Consider the following 20353-nt stretch of genomic DNA (forward strand, 5'->3'; position numbering starts at 1 on the left):
TGTCCTCACCAGCCATAGGCTCTCTGAACATCTAGAAAGCTAGTTGTTGTGGAAAAATGACATATGACGTGTCTTCTCTTACAGCATCCCAGTTCTCCCTGAAGTGTTCCAGCAGCTAATACTGAAAATGGCCCCAGGGAGCCCTAATTGTTAGAAATAACTCACTGGAGCTTCCACTACTAATGGTGTATGTTCTGTGCACACTTTATGGCTACGTCATGTTTGGGACCTGATTTACAGCATGCAAGGCAACACCGTGCTCAGAGAAACACTCAGTAATTGAATTGTGCTGTCAGTAGAGGTCAGGCAAGCTCATCACCACCACCAGGTGGCCCTTAATGAACAATTCATGCCGTTTAGGAAAAACAGACAGAGAACAATCCACAAAGCTTATTTTCTAGGGGATTTATTCCATACTATTTTACTCAAATAACAAAAAAATCATTATTTTTCATTGAGATACTGACTGAAAAGATTCTTACTGTATTTCAGCAATTCCTTTCTTGATGAATGTTATACTTGGAAGGTTGTGACACATTTGAGGCACTTTTCATAAGCATAGCTTGTTTTTAAATTTAAGGTTATATAAAATTAGACATGTCAGTCTCTTAACCCATTAACTTCTCAGTTTCTGCAAGTGCACCATCTTGCAACTACTTCACATATGCAAAGTGCTGGACAGAGCAGACAGAAACTTTCTTACTCACCCATTGCAAGGTGTTTTAGCAAGAGTGCAACACATTCCTGAGGTGAATAGGCCGAAAACTCCTCATCCTGCTGACAAACAATGCACTGGGATATTTTAACACAGAATGAACAGTACAAATACAAGAGTTGAATAGAATAATCGACCTTGCTGGTATGGTGAAATAAATACCTGCTAGCTCGTAAAAATGTAATTTCACAGCTATACTTCAACTTCTCTCGATTCACCTTCCACGTAACAACAATAACGGACATGATTTAGGAACTTCATCTTCGTTATCTAAGTAAAATTTGATTATATATATCTGCTATTACAACTAAATTAGCAATTTTAAAACATTCTCAGTCCCACAAAAATAGCACCCTTGTAAAGATACAGTCAAAGAATAAGCTAGCTAGAAGATACTTCTAGATCTCAAACTACTGGAATCACTGATCCTTTCACAAACTGTGGTATGTCAAGACTTGCAGCAATCAGTGCTTTAAAAATCATCACAACCAAAGTTTTTAAGTTCCCTCACAGCTGAGTCTTGTGATGGGCTTTTAGAACCCTCTTCTTCTGATAATCACACATTACCAGCCTTCCTTTTCAGCTCTCTCTACATTTTCTCTCCAGTTGTGTGGTCTTGCCATGGGAGCAGAGGCCAAAACAACAGCACAGAGTGACAGGACTCAACAGGAGAATTAAAAATAACTCACTTTCTTTATAAAATTGTTCTCTCCAGCACACTTTCTGCTTGAGGGACATTTCCACTTCATGGGCAGAGAAGGAGGGAGAGAGCATGACAATTCCAGCTGGTAACCAGCTGAAGAGTACTGAAGGAAAATCCCAAAAGTTCAAGCACATCACGGTATCTCACTTCTCTTATCACAGCATCTGGAGTGTGCTGTGCAAGATCACTAGCTAGTGTCAGAATCTCTGGTGTTCTGAATATTCCCCTCTATACAGGAAAGAAAACACATTAAGTGCCTGATAAGCATGCTAAAACAATAATAATCTGCATAAATACATACAAACTCATACTGAAAATCAGAAATACTACAATAGCTCCTGATTTAAAACACCTCTTTATGCTGACACCAACCTTCCAACGCATCTCAGCCTCTGCAGTGATTCATTTTCAGGAAGGCTTTAAGGATAAAACATCACTGATGCATGTGCCAAATGGGTTCTGGTCCTTATTCTTGCTGTTTCTCAAGAATTTTAGGCTTCCCTGCCAAGCTTGCCAGCATTTAGCATGGCACCAAAAGGGCAGAGTAAGTCTCAAACTCTTATGATCTTCCTGGTTAGGTATGGCTATCACAGTTCCCCAGCCATACCACGTGCCTCCCTGGAACACCACGCAGACTTCCAGGCCAAACACTTCCCCTGTACTGGAACCTACACATCAGCATTAAAGAAACCATTAAGTTGGCAGATACAAATAATAATTTTACTGTCTTGCGAGAGGAAATGACTACATAGAATCACATAAATATCAAACATATATGAAAGAGAATTTTCTAGGTGCAACAGTTCTTAGACCCTTTCTCTAGCTGAGTCTCTCCTGCACTTTTTTTCATGCATAAATGCAAAGCCAGAGGTCACTGAGTGCAGGATGCAATTCTTGTGGAGCATTTGTACATGTCCACGCTGTCACAGAGGTGCTGAGCTCCATGGACAATACACAGCTTCCCGACATTCTGATACTTCTGGATAAGGCTACTGAAGTTGTTTTTTCATGTAAATTAGGAGATAAGCCGTTTCTGCCCTGTGGAAGCAAAGAAAAAGCAAAACAAGATGCATGTTTTTAAGATCTAGGTTGCGAGTAATCTCCCAGGTTTCCTCCTGCTAAGCTTTTTGAGGTTTAGGTTGACTGAACTGGTCCCCTCCAGTGTTCCTGAGGCAGCATGTAAAGCTGACCCTCTGGCAGCACTACAGCTGTAGCTGGAGAGATAATGCAGGAGACATTATCTCTCTCCACAGCTCATTTTCTCATGCTGCACCAAAACAAAAGGCATCTTGACTGATGTATCTACCTTCAGTCAGGATACAGAGTCCAAGTGCCAATCAGAAGCAACAAGACCACTTCTGCAGCCCCATTCATAACTACTCAGTAACCCTACAGGCTCCCGGTATAGTCACATACAGTCACACCAGAGTAACCAGAAAATACAAGGATGTCTCCTCTACTATCCTGCATGCCCTGTACATCCTAGGAGAGATGCAGTTCAAAGCATTTGTCTTTCCTCTCTTTGCTACCCTCATTCCAAACCCCATAGTAGCATTAGGTAAAACCAAATGCTTACCAGTAGAGGTTGGAACGTCCGTAGGTGCACTTAACATCATCCCACGATACCTACAGAAGAAAAACGTACAAGGGGAGGGTGGTAAAAACTCTTAAGAGAGGGATGCATTGTGATGCCAGCACAGCAATCCTTGTAAGAGTGGTCTAAGTGGTACTTCCAGGAACTAAACACCTTCTAATAAATCGATTTATTGCTTTTACCCTTTGAGGAAAAACAGTTTACAGAATCACAGAATAGTTCGGGTTGGAAGGGACCTTCAAAGGTCATCTAGTCCAACCCCCATGCCATGAGCAGGGACATCTTCCACTAGATCAGGTTGCTCAGAGCCCCGTCCAGCCTGGCCTTGAATGTCTCCAGGGATGGGGCATCTACCACCTCTCTGGGCAACCTGGGCCAGTGTTTTACCACCCTCACTGTAAAAAAATTCTTCTGAATGTCCAGCCTGAATCTCCCCTCCTTTAGTGTAAAACCATTACCCCTTGTCCTATTGCACCAGGCCCTGCTGAAAAGTCTGTCCCCATCTTTCTTATAGGCCCCTTTTAAGTACTGAAACACCTTTTGGCCTTCAAGGAACTTGAAGTTCCTTTGCCTCTTCTGAACACATACATTAAACAGATCTAGAGTACATAAAGCAGGGTATACAGTGAATGGCTTCTGCAAATCGCAAACCAGAACTGAGGCCTTGTTTGGTACAGAAGCTAGAGCCGCTTTACCCTCAGCTCAGATTACACTGCAGCAGAGGAATGAGGTGCACAAAGCTCTGCAACTTCAGTTTTCTTTCCTGGTTCTCTTTAATCACCAGTCAGTCAGATTGAATGAGATCTGGAGGAGTGTCCAGAAGGCTGCAAAAGAAATGTAGACTTGTCTCCTCACCTGGCACACCTCGGAATCGTTGAAGCAATACCATTTACGTTCTGTGAGACTTCGGATATAGGCACAGTAGTGTCCATAACTAGTTGATCCTGAATGAGCAACAACAGCAAAAAGCTCATACTGCCAGGCAGCCTGCAAAGAGCCACAAAGAGTAACTTTCAGTGCAGCAATTCTCATATGCCATTGGCTAAAGAGATGCAGCAACCAGGACAGCAAGAACGTGCATTTCATAAGGAGAAAGGAGAAAGATTAGATTGGCCTTGAGGATCCTCCTGCCTTTTTCACTCTTACCCTCAGAATTTTGCCTTCCAGCTATGGGCTGGCAGCCTCCCTGGAAATCACAGGAATGTGAAAGAGGCAGCAGGACAGCAAAGGGGTTACACTCCAGCCAACACTGCATCAGCAAGGCTTTGCTGTTGCCTCACTTTCCCTTATTTTTCAGTAAGGGGAACAGATCCCCAGTGTAGCAGATCACTCTCAGCTGCTTGGCAAAGCTGCCACCCCCCTGCCACCCTCAATTCTTTGGCAAACAGCACTGCATGGGAACCTGCCAGGAGTGACCCATGAAACCATGGGTCTGATGCTCACTGAGGGCCCTTTTGCCCTGGAGGCTGAAGCGCAGGACAGAAGTTGCCTCTAAGACACTATTTACCATGTCTGGAACTGTGTTTTCATCTTTTCTTTAGTATGGTTAGAAATGCAAGAGAAAGTTATGCTAAAGACTCTCCAAAAAAAAAAAAAAAAAAAAAAGGTTTCATTTTTGTAAAGCCTGGGTTTTGTCTTTAAGGCAAAAAGCTCCAGTTATGGTGCCTTTGGTGTTTTAATCTGAGCACAGAAAGTTGAATAATGCCTGAACCAGTTAAAACCATGGGATGTGAGACAAACACCAGGTGCAGGTAAAGCCCGAGACTTACGTTTTTAAGAGAGGTGCTTTGAACCGAGGCAAGCACTGGTGCGATACCTTGAAGTTTTTAGGAGACTTGAGCAGAGAGAAGAAAATTTGCCCTTTTTAAACAGGGCATTAGGAGTATCCCACCTTTTCATTGTCATCTGCGTGGCACTGATCTTCTGTCAAGACTGCACTGAAATCAAGGTCTTGTGGGAACGGCAGATAGTGACTGAGCTTGTGAATGTAGGCTGATTTTTCGAAGCAGAAGCGCTTTAGGTGTATGGTCAGAGTCTTTGGCAGATGGACTAGCTTCATGCTCTGTAAAGCAATAAATAATGCAATTGAAAACTACGGAACAAACCCTGGGGAGGTGGGGTGGGCACAGCTATTTCTATCCAATGAGTGTAGCATGGAGAGCAGTCAGTGCTGCAGTGAACGACTGCCAGTTCCACCAGACAGCAGATGCCAAACCTCTATAGCTCGTCTGCACACGAGACACACACACGTAATGCAGCTGTGACAACCAAGTTTCTCAATTTCAGCGTGATCAGCACCCAGCCTTGGGTGTCTCATGGGCTGCTTCATTTCTCATCTGCTTTCTAGGTTGGTAGCACTAGATTGGTGAGGAGAGACAAGCCAACTTGCAACATGTGGCCACTAGAGGACACCAAGTTGACAGCTCATTCCTTCCAGCACTGCCTGTGTTGATACTGCTGCTGCCATGGCTGCCACCAAGACACATGGATGCATTATGGCCTCAGAGGCGGTCCAGTGGTGAAAATGATGTGGAAACTCCCCTCCAAGCCTTGAGCTGAGGCAGTTCCTCTCACACATCTCTCTTCAATGCACTTGCCTCTTCATGAAACATCTAATTCGTTGGCTGGCAGAGACCAACACTGCAAAAACTAGGAGCCCAGTGGAGAGCAAGGAAGAAAGGAAATCACCCTACAGTAGCCTATTTTTATGTGTATGCACAGCTCCAGTAACATATTCTTGTCTGTCCCTGGAGCTATACAGCAGTGTAAAGCCCCAACAGTAGAAACAAAACATCAGCCAGCAGAAGCTTTTCTGCTGGTACAGAAATGCTACATCTCTTGGTGACTTACATTAAAATGCATTCTTTTCTTGCTAGAGCTACATTTACAGCAGGGAACTTCCTAAAAGGAAAGATGCATGTGGTTTATACCTACCCAACATTGCTGTGCTGGCAAGACTTTGAGTTGTTGATCTCCTCTTAAACTGATACGGTTGAGTCCTTTCCCCACCCTTCCCAGTCCTGAAGGGAGTTCTGGGCATAAGAGACATATGGAGAAATAATTCTCTGATTACCTGCAGAAAAGGTGTTCTCCTTCCACACTGTTCACAGAAACACATGTTGTGATCAGTCAACTCTTCTGGATGGAAAAAGTACTGCAGACAGTCCTCCTAAGAAGACAGAGGAGATTTCTTTCAACTGAATTCCTTCCAAGCTGGATTTCTACTTCTAGTTTGTTTCACAGGGTACAAGCAAACAGGAAGGCTACAGAAGGCACTTTTTGTTCAAAGGACAAAAGACTGCCTAGCAGCCTAAAAAAGGTACCCCATTTTTCCTAGCCACTGCTGTGATTAGTTGAAAAAATAGAGTACCACATTTCCACAAAAAGGATGTTGATGTGTTGATACCTACTTCAAAGCCTTGGAGGTTTTGAAAGAGGTTTCTTTAGGCTGTAACAGTATAAAGTGGCTAGAGAATAAACACAGTCCAATGGTCCGCTGTCACCTGAAAAATCCACTGTCTATTTGTGGCAGCACCTACTGCTGTATCTGGATATCAAATAGTAGTACTGATTTATCAGTAAGAGAACAATGCACTGGGCAAATGTAGTGTGCCTGGCCATGGATTACAAGTTATCTAGGACACCTCACTGGGGTATCTAAGGTCTCACAGGTACACATCACTGTGTAGTACGAGTCTTTGAGTCTTCCAGAGTATTTAGAAAGGCAATTCAAGGACTTTATTTTCCATCCCCTAAATCAAACAATTTTTTTGAGAAATTGAGAACCTCTCAAAACAAAGAAGAAACGTGAATGAGAAAAGATCATCTCAAAGCCCCAGAGACCCAGCAGAGATTCTTGCAGAGATTGTAGATGAGTCCCAGGAGACACCAGTGCTGCAAGGAGAAGGCTCCTACAGCAACAGAGGGGAATCTTCTTCCTAAGGAAACAGAGCTGCCACTGAACTTACCAGGGTCCTCAGCTTGTGAGAATTGGAATCCAGCACTGGCAGTGGAAGGGTTAACATGCTGCTGTTCCTCTTTGTTTCAAGAGAGCATTTCTGACAGGCCAGGTGCTCCTGTACACAGATAGTGTACAAATCACTCAGCTCTTCAACCTGGAGGGGTATAAAAAGACCAAAACAAGCTTTATGAAGAACACAGCTGAACTATTTCCTTCTGTGAGTGGGAAAGCTCATACGGACACATTATTTCATGCAGTGTTACTGCTTTAAGGCTTGAACCCAGATCTGACATTGACTTACATGGACAGGGCACTTCCCACCATTTAAAGGAGAAAAACTCCCTCCCCTCATCCTCTAGCACAGGGGAAAGACACAGCCTACAACAAGATCAGACAGTTAAACATCTGCTTCGATGCAGAATTTGTTTGGAACTGCAACAGGAGCCTGTCTGCTGTATGAATAAAACTATGACAGTGGGTTGAAAAAGAGTCACTTTTCTCTTACTTTACACAGTTTCCCAGGGAGGAACTGTCACATATATAAACACACTAACAGTGAGTAATTATAGTGAAATGTAAATGGCTGACTTCAAAGATAGGAGGAGCTGTGTCAAGACATGTCAAAAAATGCGTACGGAAATTTGGGATAAAAAGAAATGCAAGGTAACTAAATTCAGTCTTGCAAAAAGATCAATCTTCTTGTTATTAATCAGTTCTCCCACTAGAATGGAGACCCTGGCATGCCCTAAAAGTAGGATGAACGAAAGTTAACTGTGATTCAAAATGCTGAAGCCTATGAAATCAAGATTCCCTCTCCCACTTGAAAGATGTAAGGAAAGATCTGAAGAGGGGATAATTTTAAGAATTTTATTTAGGACAAATGCCAGTGAATGAGATTCTTCTTCAAGAAGCAGAGGAAACCACACATGACAAGGGCCAAAGGACCTGGTGTGACCATTCTTACCAGCTCTGGCTTTCCCATCTGCATCTTTATCACGTTCCAGAGAGTCAGAAAGAGCTGGGCAGCATCATGCTGCACGAACACTGGATAAACAAAAAACACAACTTCAATCAGTATTATGAACAGCACCAAGCACAGATTTCCCGCAGATGGCAAAGGGAGATTTACTGTCCCCTGTTAGATCCATCTCTTGTTCCCTTGCCGTTCCCTCCCAGGAACAGAGCTTAGGCTGGAGACAAGTTGCAGTGTCTCAATGTCTCCACGTGACCTGAGCAGGCAGTGAAAAAGATGGGAGAGCCTGAATGCCCCATTATACAATCCAGTCCAAAAGTCATCTCCTTGTCACCAGACACGGGCCGAGAAGTATATCCAATACTTACCAGAGGATAGGGCTCAGATGTCTCAGAGTTCTTCTAATAAACAACAGAGTGAAAATTCTGTTCTCTTTTCCACCTTCATTAGTCCACAGACGTGTCTCTCCCATCCCCTCACTAAGGCTACAACACTCCTGAGTGCCAAGATAAAAATGATAGGGAGGCCTATCCATATGTCTCATCTACAACCCCTTGATGATAACCCAGGGAAAAAGCACACAGTTTCAGCACAGGTAGGTAAGGATGATGTTGTAACATCATGCTTTGGCTTTCCACTCTGGTTAAACTGGCATATTAACAAGATACAGCTCAATGCAAAGCTTGATTAGAATGGCTCAGCAGAGAATTGCTTTAAGGTTGACCTTGCGGTGCAGAAAGAAATCCACATATTGAATGCAAAGAACTGATGTTCTCAGCCCATGATGAACCCAAGATTCAGGAACTGGGGAAAAACTATACATAGTTTAGCAAAGTCTTGGTATTTCTGGACTACCTCTATGCTTGATCATAGGTGAAACAAATTTTGTGGAACAACCCAACTTCCTGCGTGGAAGTGCTTTCAACATCCTTGCAAGTCCGCAGGTACTGACTTCAGCTGGGTTCTAGTAAAATTACAGACATCCCTGACTAAATGAATCTCAAAAACTATACTTTTCCTCATATCTAATAGCACATCTGCAATCCAGGTAAAGCACCACTTGCTGTATATAGGACTTTATGAACCACATCTGAATTGTGAAGCAGGACAGGGTAGGAAACTGTCGAGCTTTACAAACTCTATTTAGGCATCTCTCTTTAACTGGAAGAGAGAAGGTAGAATGCAGAGCCATTTCATCTCAGGGGGGAAAATTATCCAAACAGAAATATTCAGGTTATCTCATTTTCTTCCTTAATATAAATCTGAGCTCGCTACTATCTGTCCCTTTCAGTGCTGTCCTGTTTTGGTTTTTATACGACAAAGATCAGGATATTTGGATATACCATGTGTATCTGTACACAAACAGACCCTCAGGATCCCATTGTCATCAGTCACCCACACATTTAACAATCTCTGTCCTTTAGGACCCTGCCCAGATGGGAGGTTAAGCCAGCAAATTCTTTTCTCTGCCCTTATAACAAAGAACAGGAAGTGTGTGGTTTCTGTCCTTGGGGATCTGGGTGAACACAGTATCCTTTCCACACAATCTCTTCCTTCTAATAAGAAATAGCAGCTATTTCACTATTACTATGCCGGCATAGAAAGATAAACAAAGCTATAAGCTGTCCTCCCTGCCCTGCACCGCCCTTTCCCTTTGGCCAGGGTGAGTAGCTGAACCTTCCAGCAGTCTGATAGTCTTCCCAGCCTTTGGACATCAGCAAGCATATCCATCATGGGCTTTTTTTCCCTTTCTTCACAAATAAGATACAGCATCTCAGTCACAACTGGACTGCAGCTATAAAGAGCACTACAGCATCGTGTACCTACTCCTCACATTCCTGAATCTCTGAATGAGATGTCTGCACTACTTGTTAGTAGCTGATAATTAACACCCCTCGTCTGCAGACAGAGGTGGGCATGAGAAAGCACTGCTTACGTTTCACTCTGTATGCTGAAAGACAGTGAGCGAAGGCTGTGGGAAAAACAGCTTTCTGCTTGCCACGCTGCATCTCCTCCAACAGCAAGAGCATTTGGTATGGGACATTCCTCCTCATCTGCGCAGCATGTCGTGGAATCATGATCCTATAAAGAAAAGAACCAGAATGGACATGTTTTCAGCAAAAAAAGGAAAAAGGGAAAGGAGACACCTGCACTAGCTCATCCCACAATGCAGGCTGACAGTTCTAAAGCAAAAAGCCACAATTTTATTGGTCTGCTCCTGAATAAGGGGCAAATTGAGCAGGACCTGTAGTGCTTTCTGGGCTCTAGAAACAACATTAGTTACAGCCAGTTTCAGAGCTGTTCTTGCCTCCCACCTGTTCATGCCTTCATTCTCAAAATGTCATGGTCATATACATCATCATAATGCTTGTATTTCAACTATATGCCAACTGGAAAGCTCATTACACTCCCTAAATTTATCGCAGTCTGCATGTTTTTTCTAAATCTATCTTCAAATAACAATGGTAACCTACTTTTCTACTTTATTTAGCTTTGCCCATTTATGACAATCCTTATCTCTGCATGCCTGTAACTTTTCTTCTTCCCCCTCTGCACACTGGTGAGTGCATTAGAAATCTGGAGAAAGCAGGACTGAACAGGAACGATCCACTTAGATGATTTAAGCTGCAGTGAACTGAGTAAACTGAAAGCAAATCAAACCAGTTATTAGTTTGGTTGGTAGGGAGACAGAAGCTCAAGTCCTCTTCACGAACAAGCAGAGAGCACAGCCATGCAAACCAAAGTAACAGGATGTATTTGCCATCTGCAACAACAGTTGCTCTTCTCTGTCAGGTGCTACCCAGGACAATCAGGCACCAGAGGCTACGGATCACAACATGTTTATGATTACATGCTTAAAGTTACAAAATTAATAGTGGATATTGTTACACATGATAGATCCTTTAGCTTTAACAACCTGTGAGGATACCTGGAATAAAATCATATCCTGTTATGGACAAAGAGAAACTCAAATTATAAAGACTCAGTTCAGGACTACAGCTTTCTGTTGTGCAAAGGGCACATGAATCAGAGATGAGTAGCAAGTCAGAAGGCTGAAACTCCTACCTCTGCATGCACTAGTCTGTATGTGACAAACACAACAAGGTGGAGACCTTGCTGAGTGAGCCGAAAGCACCTTGCTGATCCAAGCCTTCAAATGTACATCCCATATTAAAAAAAAAAAAAAAAAAAAAGAGTGGAGACAACAGAGTAACAGTGAAAGTATCTCAGGTAGTTCAAACAGGTGGTACCTTCGAAGTATTCCTGTGAAGTGTATATTCATGAGGAACACCTGGAGCAGAGAGTTCAGACAGCAGCTCTGTCCAACGTTGTACAGTCCAATAGCTTCTGTAGGCACAGAAAAAGAAGTAGCGTCTAGAGATAGGTACAAGAAAAGAAAGTGAAAATTATTTGGAACTGGCAAACTCCTCTTGCATATATTCAGCCATTCAGTGCATGGGCCCAGCATCTTGGTCAGATCTGAGAAAGCGTTCAATCTATTCTTATGTTCCCCAAGCAGATAACATTTATTTCTGTTTGGCAACTGATGGGAAAAAGCCAAGTAATACTCAATTATGATACTCAGATGTCTCCCGGCTTCTCTATTTTCTGTCCTTTCATAACACATCTAAACATAAAATATTTTTTAAAGACAATTAAACAAAAAAAAAACAACAACAAAATAAAACAAACCAAAAAAACCACCACACATGAAACAGAAGTCTAAGGCTGACTGTATTAGGATTTTTATTCAGCCTTTTATACATCCAAGCCTAACAACAGAATGAAGAGCTACATATGGGACCACATGCTAGCTGTCTACTACACTGGCTTTAAGTTTCCCTTTCAGCCCACCTCTGGCATTCTTCATCTCGGCTTCAAAGAAAGAAACTAGTCGGAGAGAAATGAAAAACACAAGTCACAGCTGTTCACACTGCATCTAAAAAGATGGCATATTCTGTCACCCAAAGAGGTATAAGTAGTTGTGGTCGGAAATTAGAAGTTTTTCTTCCAAAGTCATCACTAAAGGGAGAGAGGGCATGGAAAGGAATCTCAGAACAACTCTGAAACGCATATATTCAGTGGTAAGGGTGGGCTATCACAGTATCACAGTATGTTTGGGATTGGAAGGGACCTCAAAAGATCATCTAGTCCAATCCCCCTGCTGGAGCAGGAACATCTAGGTGAAGTCACACAGGAACATGTCCAGGTGGGTTTTGAATGTCTCCAGAGAAGGAGACTCCACAACCCCCCTGGGCAGCCTGTTCCAGTGCTCTGTCACCCTTACTGAGAAGTTTCTTCTCAAATTTAAGTGGAACCTCTTGTGTTCCAGCTTGATCCCATTACCCCTTGTCCCATTATTGTTTGCCACCGAGAAGAGCCTGGCTCCATCCTCATGGCACTCACCCTTTACATATTTATAAACATTAATAAGGTCCCCCCTTAGTCTCCTCTTCTCCAAACTAAAGAGACCCAGCTCCCTCAGCCTTTCTTCATAAGGGAGGTGCTCCACTCCCTTAATCATCTTCGTTGCCCTACGCTGGGCCCTCTCCAGCAGTTCCCTGTCCTTCTTGAACTGAGGGGCCCAGAACTGGACACAATATTCCAGATGTGGTCTCACCAGGGCAGAGTAGAGGGGAAGGAGGACCTCTCTCGATCTACTAACCACCCCCCTTCTAATACACCCCAGGATGCCATTGGCCTTCCTGGCCACAAGGGCACAGTGCTGGCTCATGGTCATCCTGTTGTCCACCAGGACCCCCAGGTCCCTTTCCCCTACACTGCTCTCTAATATGTAATCTCCCAACCTATACTGGAACCTGGGATTGTTCCTGCCCAGATGCAGGACTCTACACTTGCTCTCCTGGTTATTTGGCAGGACAAAATGAAAATTGACTGTATATTCCTCAGCAAAGATGTAAAGAATAAGAGAAAATGAAGCCTAAGGACAGATAATGGAACAGTAGGCATTAGAAACAGAAAATACGAGAGTGAAGACCAGACAAAACATTATTACCATTTTTTAAGTCTGCCACACCAAACAGTGACATTAGCCTCTGGTCTTTGGGCTTTGGCTCTTCGGCTTCCTCTTTGCTATTGTGCACATCTGTTCCTGCCTTCATGGTCTCGCTTTGTGTCAGCTCCAGTTTCTTGCTTCTTTCTTGACGTCCACTCCTTTTTCCCATAAACAATATTGCACAAAGACAGAAGTACTGCAGAAAGATACAGAAAGATCAGAAAGAAACACAGGATTTGCCCTTGTATTTGATATTTTCATTATGAAAAAGCTGGAATGTCAATAAAAGTAGTAAGATTACTGCAACAGCTTTTGCTACATTTGAATTAACATGGGTAATGTAGGTTTGTGGGCTATTCACGAAGTAACAGACATGAAGCTTTACAGCAACTAGACATCGTGTCTTCCTTTATCAGCTAAATAAATTAATTAAACTTCAGTTTCACAGAAACAACTTCATCTAGCCAGGGAACTTCAAGAAGATTTAGTAAATAATACGATTAAAATTGTCAAACAGTAGATGTTGCAACACTCCTCTGTTTAGTAAAAGTAATGCTTTATCACGCAAAGTATCCCAAGTATTCAAAAGGGCAAATTTTACCTTCTCAAGCCTTTTGAGCTGACAAGCATTTGTTTTCTGTACTGAGCTCTCAGCGTTGTTTTTAAGCGCCTTAGTCACAGCTCTACTGTGCCACTTTGGACCGTAAATTTTAATGGCATACAGTTTCTTTTTATGCTCCTTCAAGAGATCACAGGTAAAGTAACTGTTTAAGCAAGAGAACAGTTACAATGGCCTGATTTTCAAGGGAGTATTGGACGGACCATTATTCTGACAGTGTCAGCTACTGGCTCTTTAATAAAAAATTTAATTTAATTTAAAAAAAAATCACCAAACTACAGCAAAGTAACAATACACAAGCAAACCAATGTGAAAAACGTTCACATGCAATTACACAAAAATGAAACTTTTTTAAAAGCTCGCCTCCAATAGGGAGACAGAATAAAAAAAAAGCTCAGGGAAACATTGCAGGGAGGGGGAGGGGGAGGGGGAGGAGGAGGGGGCGGGTGGGAAGCTCAGAAATTATTCTTTTACAAACATTACACAGTACATAAAACGAACCTGGGCCAGGTGCTGAAAGAATGAAGAAAAACTGTCAAGAAAGGGAAATAAGGACAAAATCCTGGTTCTGCCTTGCACAAAAAGAAAATCTTTGCTTTAAAAGCATGTTATTTTTCAGGTTAATGCTGCCTAATAAAGTTAAATATCAAAGTTTCTGAATAATTTATCAGGCAAGGAACTAGAAATGGATTCTTTTTCCCAATTATTACCTTTAAGTATACTTTTTCCCAACTGTACTTTTGATTCTTTACTTTTGAAGATTACTTTTGAACTCAAAGTGTCATACACTCAGATTCACTAAATATTGTTGAATCTGCTGAGAAGTTTTATTTAGGAAAAATATACAAACTCAGACATCCAAAGATAGATTCAAGGATATTTCTTTTTATATCCAAACGCAGTGATTGTAACAGCTAAGCAGGAAAAGAGAAATTTGATTTGATTTCTTCCTCGGCAGAACAGAGTCTGAGCTCACACAGCTTCTTTCCCTGGAAATGATTTCATGACGCATTCAGGTTTCTGGGAGCCCATCTTTGCTCGTACAGAGAGAGAGGCCGTGGGGATGCCAAAGGAGACAGAAAGGAGGGGGCAGGCAGCACAGAGGTTGATAATAAACAGCTGGGAATGCACCAGGGATGAGGAGAACTTGCAAGACACAGGTTTTGGCAGGAGAGGTAAAACTAAGGGTGGGATGAAAAAGCAAACGCAGGGCTAAATACTTTGCATGACTTGAGAAATATGTAGAAAGATATTAGGGCAGGAAGGTGCAAGGGGATACAGAGATGGGAGGATTTGGGTCTCTGCTAGGATGAAACTCTCCCCCAGACACTACTAGGAGGATCCCCACTGCAGGAGCAAGGACACAAACACAACTTCCCAACAACTTGCATGGAATTGCCTCATTTCAGCTATCAGAAATAGAGCATTACTAAGATTTGCACTCGACCTTCCTTTCTCTGCATAACTGTATGAAAAAATGGTGAGTGAGCCTAAGAATCAAGCAGCAGGCTTTCTCTTGCCCCCAATTTCTTCCTCACTGCAGGAGCAGGGTCGGTTCTCAGTTCCCTTTACAGGTCAGGTAGGACTCAGTCAACTCTTCCGCACCACACGTGGCATGGCCAACCCAAGCAACCACGCTTGCACTAGGCAGAGAAAAGGGGGCAGCAGCACCCTCCGCGTGCCCTCCACCCCATCATCAGCTCACCTTCCCTCAGCCAGCCCTGCATCCTCCCTTTCATCCTGGCCTGCTCCTTGGCCTGTCTGCCCTCCCTGAACACCAGCCCCTCACGACAATCCCCCAATGGTTCCTTCACATCCCCTTACCCACAAACCCCCAATGGTTCCTTCACACCCCTGTACCCACAAACCCCAAAGCTCCTCTCTGCCTGAGGAGAACAAATATCTCTGGCCCTTGGCACCACTTCCCCACCATTGCTGCTCCTTTCCCCTCACGGGTATTTTGGGGAGCAGATGGCTGGGGGGGTGGCACTGGGGCAGGAGGTGCCCTGTGGGGCCCTGGAGACAAGGCGGCAGCCCCAAGGTGCTCCTTAAAGGGCAGCCACGGGGACTCGAACCCCTGACCTCCACATTTATCTGGGAAACGACTGAAACAAGACTTCGCACTTTGCTGTCAAACTACGCGTTTGTTTACTTCCTTTCCCCCCCCACCACCACCTCTCCTTTTTTATCTTCTCCTGGCACACTGTGGCTCTGGCTCGTCCTACCTGACAAACCGCCAGAAAGGGCTTCTTACCCGTTCCCGCAGGACCAGCAGCAGCTTCGACCCTCCGCGGGCTCACGTTCACACGGCACCCGCTGCCGGGTCCCGGAGGACTCCCAGCCCAGGTCTCCCCGCACCTGCGGCGCAGAGCAGCAGCTCAGTCTGCCGGGCAGAAGCGGCGGCCGGGGCGGTGCTGCCGCATTTCCCGCCGGCCGCGTCAGAGGGCAGCAGCGCCCGCTCTGCCGTTTAGTTTTCATTTCCCGCTGCGGAGAGAGCGGGGATAGAAAGTGAAACTGCGCTCCTCTCTGGCCCGCCCCGCCGCCTCCTTCCTTCCCAGCCCGCCGCTGCCAAAAGGCGGCACCCCACGGCAGAGCGGCGGGTGGAAGAACGGCGGCCGAGGGCCATGGATCCCGTTTTGCTAGGGGCCTGCCCACTCGCGTGTGGGGCCACAGGCCTGGGATGAACTGAGCCGGCACTGGGCTGGGACATTTGTCCACTGGGGGAAGGCAGCAGCCCCCTCTGCCACCTTCTTCCCCTGCTCTGACACCTCCTCAGCCTGGTTCAGGCTGGTTTAATAGAATCATAGAATGTTAGGGATCAGAAGGGACCTCAAAAGGTCATCTAGTCCGATCCCCCTGCTGGAGCAGGAACACCTAGATGAGGTTACACAGGAATGCATCCAGGCGGTTTTTGAATGTCTCCAGAGAAGGAGACTCCACAACCCCCCTGGGCAGCTTGTTCCAGTGTCTGTCACCCTCCCTGAGAAGAAGTTTCTTCTCATATTTAAGTGGAACCTCCTGTGTTCCAGTTTATACCCATTGCCCCTTGTCCTATCATTGATTGTCACCAAGAAGAGCCTGGCTCCATCCTCATGACACTCACCCTTTACATATTTATAAACACTAATGCAGTCACCCCTCAGTCTCCTCTTCTCCAAGCTAAAGAGCCCCAGCTCCCTCAGCCTTTCCTCATAGGGAGATGCTCCACTCCCTTCATCATCTTTGTTGCCCTGCGCTGGACCCTCTCCAGCAGTTCCCTGTCCTTCTTGAACTGAGGGGCCCAGAACTGGACACAATATTCCAGATGCGGTTTCTTCTCGGCAGAGGCAAGAGCGAGCTTGAAAGGGAGGGATGAGAAATTGAATTCTGCAGGAAAAACAAAACAAAACAAACAAAAAAAAAACAACAACAACAACAAAAAACCCCACCAAACCACACCATAACTCTTTTTCGGTGGAGGTGGCACCTCAAAGGGTTCGTTCTGCCTGAATTTCACATGGTCACTTGTTACCTCTCAAAAGAGACATGCCTTTGGCCTGGCATTTGTCAGGTTTAGTCACAAAAGCAAAAGAAAAGCCGAACTCTTGTCAAGGCCTACAGTAGCCTGGAAATGGTGCAAGTGATCCAGGAGTCCTGCCATGTTTGTGAAATAGATTGTGTCTCTGGGATCCCAAAAGGCAGAGTCCCTGTGTGATCTGGCAGGGCACACCTGCCTTATTCTTCATGGAGGAATGCCAGCTGGGTCAGAGACACCATGTCCTTCCCTTGCAGCTGCCACCAGATGGTCCCCAAAGATAGTTTCAAGCTCTAAACCCTCCCCCTGTCTCTCTGACTGTAGGATTAGTGAGGGAAAACATGTTGCCTCCTTCCACAGGCTGTGCAGAGCTCTTGATGGCTTCTGTCTCCCTTTCTTTACCCCCTAGAAGCTCACTGGTGTCTTTGGGGCACCCCTTTGCCCCTCAGAAAAGCCCCTTTGAGCTGCCAGCAAACTGAATTCACATGTGCTATTCAGAAGCCTTCAGCTGTTGTCTCACTAAGTTACTAAATTCAAGGAATGTTATTGAAAAAACAGGTGTGAGGAAGAAAAACATGGCTTGACATAGCTCTCTGATTTCCTGGCTCCTTTCAGTATTATACATTTAGCAGTTATAGAGGGAATTTAGGAGTGGAATGTCAAAGTCCTCTATCATATTTCTGCAGCAAAGATGTTTTACAAGGCATTAAGTGATGTGAGTGTTCTTATTATCAATGTACTGCCCCTGTTACACCTTTAATAAACGAGCCAGCTCTTAGGGGGAGTGGTTAGAAGACTTGAGGTTTTTAGAGGAGGGTGAATGCATCCCTGATGATGATAAGGGATGTTCACTGCCTTCCCTTTGTCATGGAACACAGGTTACTTTGGGTGCGCCTTCTGGGGGAAGGGTTATGCTAACATGGATTAATTGTGGAGAGAGGCTGAAATGTTCACAGTTCTTCTGTTAGCAAAGGTAAGGACCGCGTGGGCTCCCAGCCCTGTGTCAGGTACCTCTCTGCAGTCCCCAACTTCCTTTTCTGAACCATGGGAAGGAGACAGCACATAGGAGGCTTGTCTGGAGCCCATCAAAGCTGTCATTGTGGCAGTCCCCACAGAAGAGGTCCCAGTTGCGTATCCTCTGGGCAGGTTATGGAGAACCTGCTCATACAACCTGGCTCTGTTGGAGGCAGCACAGCTGCCTGGCAGTCAGAGCTCTTCAGTCAAGGGAGCAGTGCCAGCAAAAATCTTCCTGAATTATCACATGGATGGGCATGAATATCTGTAGGGGCTTGTGAATAGAAAGGTAAAAATGAATCTGCATCTTTGCTGTGACTCTGTCAGAGCCTCTTGGCAATGGTTTAAATTTAGTGATGTTCCCTTTTTATGGCTAGCTTCTGTGGTGTCTGCCCCATGAAAGGGAGGAAGAGACAGAAGAACTGTGAAGCCGTAAGTTGCCTAGAGACAGTTAAACCACCTGAGCAAAGTGCAAACTGACACTGGAGATTAAACAGGAACTAGGTCTGACAGGTCTGTGGAAGCTAATGAAGCTGCCTGCAGCTGACGTGTCTTTTGGTAATGACCCCTGTAAGAGTCTGGATGCTCCGTTAAGAGGAGCATATGTCTTATTTAGGAATATTTTAAGCTTTGCCTGTGGAAGTCAATTGTGACACCCCACTTCCAAAACACGTAACAGGTAGAATACTGAGCCCAGAAAGTGCGCTCAGATGAACGGATGGCTAAAACTGAAAGATTCAGAGTTCAGGTCTCCAAATACATTGTCTGTTGGGTGTCATGGTGTAGTGTCACTTTGACAAAAGCTGCTAGCTCCTGAGAACTGCCACGGCGCTTCTAAAGTAATATCCAAACCATTCCAAAGACTACATTGACTACTGTGAGAGCAGGGATCCTGATTCCAAAGTGACCTTGCAAATAAAATAAACCATAACATTGATGATCAGGATGAGATTTACAAAGCTTTCAGAAAGTTAGGAACTCCACACACAGTGTTTTAGAATGCATAAAATACTCCACACTGGATCAATAACTTCCACTTCTTCGTTGCATCACTTTCAGCAGTTTTTCAAAAAACAGAGTAAGCAATTAATCTGCTGTTTTCTATCACATTCTTTGTCTTTAACTTGGCCCCTATTTCTCCTCTCTCACTGGAAGAGCAGGGTCACTTCTCAGTTTGAACACATACATGAGTTTCATGTATGAAATTTCCTGTTTCTGGTTTTGATTGCAATTCAGGACAAAACTGTGAGGGAAGCCATGTAAGGCTGGGTAATACTTATTCTTTTTCCTTCAACTTCGGTACATAATCAAGTATATCCTGAATAGGATGTATTCCTAAACAGGAGACATTTCTGGTAGTCCGTAACTTCATAGTGGTTAATTAAATGCATATAATGCATACAGAATATACAACTTCAGTGTGGTGTTGTATTGTGAAACATAATTGCCAAAATAAATAGAAATCTCTACATGATCACAGAATTACAGAATGGTTGAGGTTGGAAGGGACCTCTGGAGGTAATGTGATCTAAACCCCCTGCTCAAGCAGGCCCACCTCGAGCAGGTTGCCCAGGACCATGTCCAGACGGCTTTTGAATATCTCCAAGGAGGGAGACACCACAGCCTCCTTGAGCAACCTGTGCAAGTGCTTAGTCACCCTCACAGTAGGAAAGTGTTCCCTGATGTTCAGATGGACCCTCCTGTGTTTCAGTTTGTACCCATGGCCTCTGGTCCTGTCACTGGGCACCTCTGAAAGGAGACTGGCTCTATCTTCTTTACACCCTCCCTTCAGGTATTTATATATATTGATAAGATCCCCCTGAGCCTTCTCTTCTCCAAGCTGAACAGTCCCAGCTCTCTCAGCCTTTCCTCATGGGAGAGATGCCTCAGTCCCTTAATCATCTTTGTGGCCCTTCGCTGGACTCTGTCCAGTATATCCAGGGCTCTCTTGTACTGAGCAGTCCAGGACTGGACATTGTACTCCAGGTGTGGCCTCACAAGTGCTGAGCAGAGTGGAAGGATCACCTCCTTCAACCTCCCTCAGCACAGCATCACTAGCCAGTCAAGGGAGGTGATTGTTCCACTCTACACTGCACTGGTGTGGCCCCACCCAGAGTGCTGTGTGCAGTTTTGGGCACCTCAATATAAGAGAGACAACAAACTGTGTCGAGAGGAGGGCGACCAATATGGTGAAAGGTCTCAAGGACGAGACTTGCAAGGAGCAGCTCAGGTGACTTGGTCTG

General features: G+C 44.6%; 1 protein-coding gene across 2 annotated transcripts; it reads right to left on the reverse strand.

The window, feature by feature from the left end:
* Positions 1 to 390: 390 nt before the first annotated feature.
* USP18 (ubiquitin specific peptidase 18) lies at positions 391 to 16042 on the reverse strand. Of its 2 annotated transcripts, none has more exons than XM_082053695.1 (11): positions 15837 to 16042; positions 12964 to 13159; positions 11198 to 11321; positions 9883 to 10028; positions 7938 to 8017; positions 6981 to 7127; positions 6086 to 6181; positions 4904 to 5074; positions 3868 to 3999; positions 2995 to 3044; positions 391 to 2456 (listed from the first exon to the last, which is right to left on the reverse strand). In XM_082053695.1, exons 2-11 carry the CDS (start codon positions 13130 to 13132, stop codon positions 2408 to 2410), a joined length of 1164 nt encoding a protein of 387 aa, XP_081909821.1. In that variant the 5' UTR covers positions 13133 to 13159; positions 15837 to 16042; the 3' UTR covers positions 391 to 2407. The 2 variants fall into 2 exon arrangements, with proteins under 2 accessions (XP_081909821.1, XP_081909822.1); XM_082053696.1 differs by having other exon boundaries at positions 11198 to 11294; positions 15837 to 16035.
* Positions 16043 to 20353: the final 4311 nt, after the last annotated feature.

The sequence above is a fragment of the Streptopelia decaocto genome, assembly GCF_964273445.1.
Source record: "Streptopelia decaocto genome assembly, chromosome: 1".
NCBI lineage: Eukaryota > Metazoa > Chordata > Aves > Columbiformes > Columbidae > Streptopelia > Streptopelia decaocto.